The following is a 7,362-nucleotide window of genomic DNA, read 5'->3' on the forward strand; positions in this document are numbered from 1 at the left end:
CCTGTATCCTAGGGTGGGGCCCGGAAGCCTTTGAATGTCGCTGCTTAAAAGCTACTGCAAACTGAGGGCAAATTGCAATCTTCTGTTTCTTTTTGTTGCAAGAGGTCTCCACAAGACTCTTAACATCTGCTTTCCCCCACCCTGCCTCTAGGGGCTGGCCAGCTCTCTGCACCCTCCTCCCACCCCATATTTCCAGTACTGGCCACAGGTCAACGTCTGTCCTTGCCCTTTCCCTGGTGGGTTGGAGGCCTTCCCATCCCCCTGAGGCCTCGGAGTTCTGTTTCCTTTCAGGACTTTGGGTAGAGGGGAAGACACCAAAGGCTCCTTTAAACTGACTGCTGCATACACATTTCACCTTTTTTTCCTTTGACATGACCAAAAAAAATCCAAATATTTAAGTTTATTCTTATTAATATTATTATTATTTGACAATCTTATAACCAATGGGCTCTCGAAGCTGCATCCCTAGCCCTTTCACTTTTTCTTTGAATGTAGTTCCCAACCTTCAGTTCCCACCTCCAACGTTGGAAAAAACTCAGCCAGGTCATAACACGCTGCTATAAGCCAGGGGAGGGTGGTTTCTTTGTTTTGTTTTGTTTTGTTTTTTAAAATTTCCAGCCAAAACCAAAGATTTCTTAATGATTGTATAAACTCAAAACAAACAAAAAAACCAAAGAAAAGGGAAGTCTTCAGCGTCAGCCCAGTCTGTGGCGTCCAGGCACTCGGAAGAGTGAGGGGCAGCCTGCGGGGGAGTGAGCTCAGGCCTGGGCCCTGCGGGCTTGCAAACCTGTGAGACCGATTGGCACTTCTGATTTTCCAAAATGAGCGAGAAAACCCCATTACCACCAGAATCCACCGTACAACAGCCAGGGGCACCACGGGGGACTAGCTAGCACAGGGACGAAGGGTGGGGGCTGCCGAGGACTCCACAGAGTGGGGGGCGTCGAAGACATGCGCAGACTGGCTGCTCTGCTGGGTGCTCTGACCTCGGGGCTGGGCAACTGCCGCCGAGGGGCCCTTCTGAGCCTTCTTTCTCTTTTCCTTTACTGGAACCGCTTGGAAGGAGCTGTCTTATTTGTGAGAAACATGCAGAAAGATGATCAAGCTTTTCATTTCTCTCAATTGTGGTTTTATTTCCTTTTTGCAGCACCACTGTGCAACTATGCATTGTACTTCACAACCTTTGTGCTAGGTAGATGCCTGTGACTTTTTAACATGGGGGGTGGGGGGCTTGCAAATGAAGGAACTTTTTACATGAATCTTTTTAATCTCAGTTGATTGGGGGAGGGGGGTATTTGGTTCTAGGGTCATACAAGCTCTATCCCAAAGCAAAATCCAAATGTTAATAATATTAGCCTGATGCAGATACCAAAGATAATTTCTTTCCTGCAGAACCTTAGACTTGTGTATTAAGTACGATTACCCAGCACTTGCATTAGTCTAACCTCAGTAATTCCAAAGCTTAGATGTATATTTTGGTATATTTCTGGGATATTAAAAAAAAATGTCATTTAACTTCTTGTTTGTTTCAGTGTAATGCTCTTAAAGTCATAGCATGAAAATAATTGAACTGTCCTATTCTTAGTAGTTTGAAATAATAGTATTTTTGTATGTTTCGGGTGTGTCTATGTATGTATTAACATAACAGTTTTCACTGCCTAGGTGTTCATAATAAAAAAAAAAATGAAAAAGTTCTGAGTGTACATAATATTCGATAATAATCTTCCACCAGGTGTCAATTTGGATTGCATATTTCTGATTGCTGTTCCCAGATGAGATTTTGTTTTAAGGAGACAGTGATCGTGTTTTTCTAGAGATGATTTCTTTCTCTCTGTCTTTAAATACCTTAACTCCCCCACCTTTTCTTTTCTTTCTTTTTTTTGTTTTTAATTATTAATTCAGGGGTGTTTTTCCACTGTTGTCCAGGGAGGGACACAAGGGGAATTGGTCCCTTGGCCTCCCCAAGCTTTCTGTTTTATGTACTTTAAAATGTGAGTTTGAGTTCTTTTTTGTGGAAACTTACGATGTGGTGTACATGATTCTTTCCAAAATTGCCCAGCAGCTTTAATGAGGCAGTGACAACTCCTAGGTAGTTATTGGGAGTCTCTACAGTCTGGGCGGCTGCTGTGTGGCCTCACTGCCCTAGAGCGCCTGTTCAGCGGTGTCCCCTGATTGGAGCGCTTTCCAAGAATCAGCTGACTTGGAATGCTGGACCTTGTTTTCTGTGCCCTTAGGAAACACACGTTTTCTTGGTTTTGAAAACCTGAAACACAAGCAGCTTTACATTTTGGGGGATTAGCTGATACCTCCTGAGGCCTGAGAGGGTAGCGGGGAATATGAGCGGTGCTGTCTCTTTCAAAGTGCCCTTTCTACGATTCCCCCTCCTGGGGCTCCTGCAGGGGCTGTGGGCTTGGGAGAGATTGTGTAGGTGACAGTGAATCAGAATGAAATGGTAGGTTTTGTGTAGATGCATTTGTCTGCTGTAATTTTTTTATATATATATTAAACTTACTGTAACTGTACAGTTCATTTCTGTTGTAAAACATCATTAAACCATTTTCCAAGTGTTTTCACATTGTTTGGGCTTCTTTGAAGTTGTCACGTTGGTATCCGGATGCCTCCCACACGCATGCTCGCGGACTGTGCCCAGAAGCTTTCCACGTGACTTTTCTAATAGGTTCTCTCAGGAACCCTGAACACCTATGTGCATTGGTTTCCCCCCACCCCCACTCAGCTTCCTCTGTGCTCCAGGGTGTACTGTGGCCAGTGCATTCCCCCCTCTGTGTGACTTAGCAGTACCCCAAGTTGAGTGACAATAGTCTCCTTCCTACCCAAGTGCTTTGTGTGATCAAATTCACAGGCCCTTGATTGATTCTGCAGGAGAACTCTTCAAAGCTCCTGGCTGGCTGTGCATTGACTGCAGAACTGGGATTGAACTCCACTTTTACCCATTCATTGCCATGCCCCTCTGGCATTTTTTGCCTAGTCCTGAATTTCTTTCTCTGGGGGCATCCTCTGGAGGAGGCTAATCCTGAACTTGGCATCTGGTGCTTCTGTTGAAGACTGCACAACGTAGCTCCCTCGGACTAATTATGCTACTTAGCATTTAGGGTCTTGACACAATTTGTTGATTTCATCAAAAGGAAAGTTTGACTCAAAATGAATTTCCCACAGAGAAAGAACTTTGGGAAGGTCCCTTTCTGTCACGTGCTGGCAATCTGATGGGGTGTTCTTGAATTCGATGGTGGGGAGAGCTGTTGTCAAGATGTGCTTTCTGTCCTAGAAAGGGACCAACATGGGAATGCACATAATTGGGCTCTTCTTCCCTGCTGGTGTGTCAAAGAACTTCTCATTCTTTTCCATTCTATCGCTTCTTATGTTTATGCTTACATTTAATTTTGTAGAGCAATTCTCTTAATAATGTCAGGTTTTCAACAGAAACCCTTTGGTAGAGACAGTCATGCTCACTAACATAAGAAAGACTTCAGCAAGCAGAACTCATCTGTCATGTCCTGAGGAGCGAGGATAAAATACTGATTAGATTCTGTTACCCAGTAACCTTTTTTAAAGAGTTGTTCTGGTCTAACCCACTTCCAGGGATATATACAAAGCTGAATTATCTATGGGAGAATGTGATACCTGCCCTTCTTTTTGGAGAACTTTTTCTCTCTTCAAAGGCCAGGAGTTGAAGTTGTAGGACACCTGCAGTTAGAACTCAGTCATGGGTTCACAAAAGTAGTTGTCATCAACAACTGAAATGTTCAGTCGCAGCAACCAGAAGACATCACAAGTTATTTATGGACAGAACAATGTCTGCAGCTAAATAGTCAGCCAAGTGACAAGGCTTCAAATCACCTCTGGAGTTGTCCTCTAAGCCCAAATTGGTCCTCTGCCCTTTTTTCCCTGCCAAGACTGGCTTCCGTGCTCTGTTTACAGGAAACTTGTGAACCAGGAACCTTGGGTCTTATTCCAAGAATAAGCTTGAATCCTACTCTAAGAAGAAAATTGATCAGAAATATCCACACTCTACCTCTGACTTTAGTGACATTGAAGTGATAAATGTTTGAAAACTATTGACAGCATTCATCTTAATATATAACTATACATATATATAATGTCTTGGTTTCTCTATATGTCCTTGGTTCTAAGACACTTGTTCATATTTTAACACATGAAACAAAGCTACGTCTTACAGTGGATACTTACATCTAGCATAGTGTTGTTTTTTTTCCTTGAAATAAGTGGATGATACATCTTAGCATCAACAATGTCTTGAGATGGAGGGAATTCAGTCATGCTCTGGAGAGGGCACCGCCAGACCTTAAGAAGGGCAGGAATCCTGGCAACTCCAGGGCTTTCCACTCCCACCTTGAGCCTAGGGCTTGGCTCTCAAGAGCTTGGGTTTTTCAGTCCTGCTTCTGTGTAAGCACATCTGGGTTCTGCCCCAGCTATGAGTGTGGCTACCATGCACATAGCCTGACACACTCCCACCCCAGGTTAGCTCCACTACAGCTCACTGCCAGCCATCCTTGCCTCTTGAGATTGTTCTTGACAAAATTGGGTCAAACTCTCTTATTTTCATGCCAGACATGCAGGTCGCACAGCCTGTATATAACTCAGCTGAACTTGAAACTAGTACGAGCCCTAGATTGAGGCTCACCCTTCGCCTATATAAATGAAACAGACTTCAGTTTTAAAGGCCCATTGAGAAGCAGAATTCCCCTGAGACTGAGGTCCCAATCCCATGCCTTCTCTTTGCAAGTTGCCTGTGAACTGCTACAACTGCCTGGCAGTGATACGCACTGTTCCTGTTGGAACTCCAATTCTCATAGGCTTTTTTTCTTTTTTTTTGATTTGCTGTCTCTGTCGCCCAGGCTAGAATGCAGTGGCACAATAAGGGCTCACTTGCAGCCTCGACCACCTGGGCTCAGGTGATCCTTCTGCCTCAACCTCCTGAGTAGCTAGGACTATAGGCACATGCCACCATGCTCAGCATTTTTTTTTTTTTTTTGTAGAAACAAGGTCTTACAATGTTGCCTGGGCTTGTCTTGAACTCTTGGGCTCAAGCAATCCTCCTGCCTTGACCTTCCAAAGTGCTGGGATTGTAGGCATGAGCCACTGCACCCTGCCTTCAGAGGCTTTTAGCAGTCATGGTCTTGGACTTCTCTTTGCAAAACAATCAAGATATAGATTTCAAAGTCTTTTTGCAATCTGAATTGGTGGGATTGGTACACCAGGGCCTTATGATAGTCGCTGCAGTGAGAGGAGATAACACAGGGACACGGCCACCTTTTGTGAGGAAAACCACCTTTTATGAGGAAAACCGGTCTAAAAGACCTCTGCAGTGCTCCACCCTTCCCCAAACCCTGTGCACCAAGACACGCTGGCTGTGGCAGCAGCTGTGGGTGACTCCTGCTAACTCCCTGCTTGTGTGTTACCTCTTCCCGTGCTGAGTGCTGGGCAGTCTCTCTGGCTTGTTGACCCGTGCTCTGTGGGTGGACACCACGCCCTGGGCCACTCGCCCATCACCTTCTCCGGGCTCTGACGTAAAGCCTCAGCCCATCCCAACATGTGTCAGACCAAGTCTCGCTCTTTCTGTGCCCTGGTGGCCAGGCTTACCTTGCCTCCTACCACGCTGTCCCACTCTGTCCTGAGAATCAGCTGGTTCATACCTCTCACCCAGGGTTAACCCACTGCCTAATGACTAAATTACCAGGCCAGGCCTGACTGCCAAAATCAAGCTTGGAGTCAAGCAGCGTTTTCATTGAAGCATTTATTATGCACAACACCAAGGCTCTAACAAGCCAGTATAAATTAAACACAAGCTGAGCAGAGAGCATTCTACCCACAGCCACACACCCTGCAATACTAAAGTATGTTTGTTGACTGAGCTGTTGCCTGTCCTGCCATTGTCCACCACACGGAGTCTGCTTTCGAGACCTTCTCGATGCAGCGCCACTCACTGGAAGCGTGAGGCCAACCAAGGGCCTGAGAAGAGGCCATCTTGCTCCCCTCTCTGTATCCCACCCTCCTGCTTTTTTCATACTGTGTGGTGCCACAGACTATGTTTTTTACACCAGTTTGTGCCCACCTTGGCAAGGCCACCTTGTGCATCTTCCAGTCCCCGTAGGGCCCTCGCAGGTCTCTGGCTGACCCTCCATTCACTCCCCTGCCCTCTCCCCTTCCCCACTGACCGCCTCCTCCACCCCAGAGCACACCTGCCCCGGCCCCCTTCCTATCTGCCTCATCCAGCCCTCCCACAGGGAGGCACAGTTACAAGTTACTTTGGAAGGAGCGGAAGGAGAAAACGAAGCCACATTTACAGCCGTCGCAAAGCCGCTCAAATACCAACAGAACCACACAGACTGCAGACTATTAGCATGTGTGCAACATCAGGGTTGCTCTGGGACTTTGCAAACAAGATTCCACGGCTCAGCTGAGGGGGAGCGTGCCATTTCCCCATGAGCATGGAGCACCAGGAGAGGGTCTGCCTACAACCAGCAAACCAAAAGGCCACAACCATAACCTGGGGGCACACTCTCTCAGTCCAGGGACAAGGCTCTGCGAGCAATGGCTGGGATTAGATATGACCAAAGCTTCCTGTTCATAAAGAGGGATCCCGTGGCAGGCTGAGAAATAGGAGTGAACCGGGTGGCAGGTGCTTCTCCTGGCCCTCACAGCCCGGGTGTCTGCAGGTCTGGCCTGTGCGTGGTGGGATCCCCCGGCTGTTAGCGAGGGGGCAGGGTCTGCATGTGGAGGGCATCATAGGTGTCCTTGGTGGCCGTGCTGAGCCCCTGGTGACAGCAAATCAGAAAAGAAGAGTGGGTCAGGAGCCGAGCAGAGGCGTCCCCACAGCACAGTCCCAGGCCCCCCTCCCGCCCAGCGCCTCTCCCCACGGGTGGGCAGCCTGGGCCAAGAGGGCCACGGCTCCTGTGCCCCGCTGGGACAGGCCTTGCAGCAGTTCCCTCCAGCTGAATTCTCACCCCTCCTCCCAGCTTCCCAAGTACTGTGCCCTACTGCGCATGGCCCCGCCAACTTCCAGTAAACCCAAACAGGAAACAGTCTCCCAGCTTGAATCCTGGAGTCCCAGGGGAAGGACCCAAGCCTGCGCCACAGAATCTGCTGTCCCTGACACCTGGGCCTATAGAAAGCCTGGAGTGGCCACAGGGAGAGAGCAGTGGCTCCTCAGCCTCAGCCTTCCCCTGCAAGTCTCCTTCCCAGGCCCAGCTATTCCGGAATGTTCTTTGTCAGGGAACAGGTAGGCGAGGCTGGGCCCAATCTTGCTGGAGGGGCCAAGAAGGGGATGGGTCATCAGTGGCCACAACAGAGAAGTGTTTGGGGCCTTTTTTTTTTTTTTTTTTA

General features: G+C 47.8%; 1 protein-coding gene across 1 annotated transcript in view; it reads right to left on the reverse strand.

The window, feature by feature from the left end:
• Nucleotides 1-5,754: 5,754 nt before the first annotated feature.
• Nucleotides 5,755-7,362, reverse strand: part of CD247 (CD247 molecule) — an 82,814-nt gene continuing 81,206 nt past the window's right edge. Inside the window, exon 7 of the mRNA XM_021709323.1 lies at nucleotides 5,755-6,794. Within this exon, the coding sequence (XP_021564998.1) occupies nucleotides 6,729-6,794 (66 nt within the window). The 3' untranslated portion in view covers nucleotides 5,755-6,728. The remainder of the gene's footprint in view (nucleotides 6,795-7,362) is intronic.

The sequence above is a fragment of the Carlito syrichta genome, unplaced genomic scaffold (assembly GCF_000164805.1).
Source record: "Carlito syrichta isolate Samal-C Ts95f unplaced genomic scaffold, Tarsius_syrichta-2.0.1 Scaffold173424, whole genome shotgun sequence".
In the NCBI taxonomy this organism is placed as follows: Eukaryota; Metazoa; Chordata; class Mammalia; order Primates; family Tarsiidae; genus Carlito; species Carlito syrichta.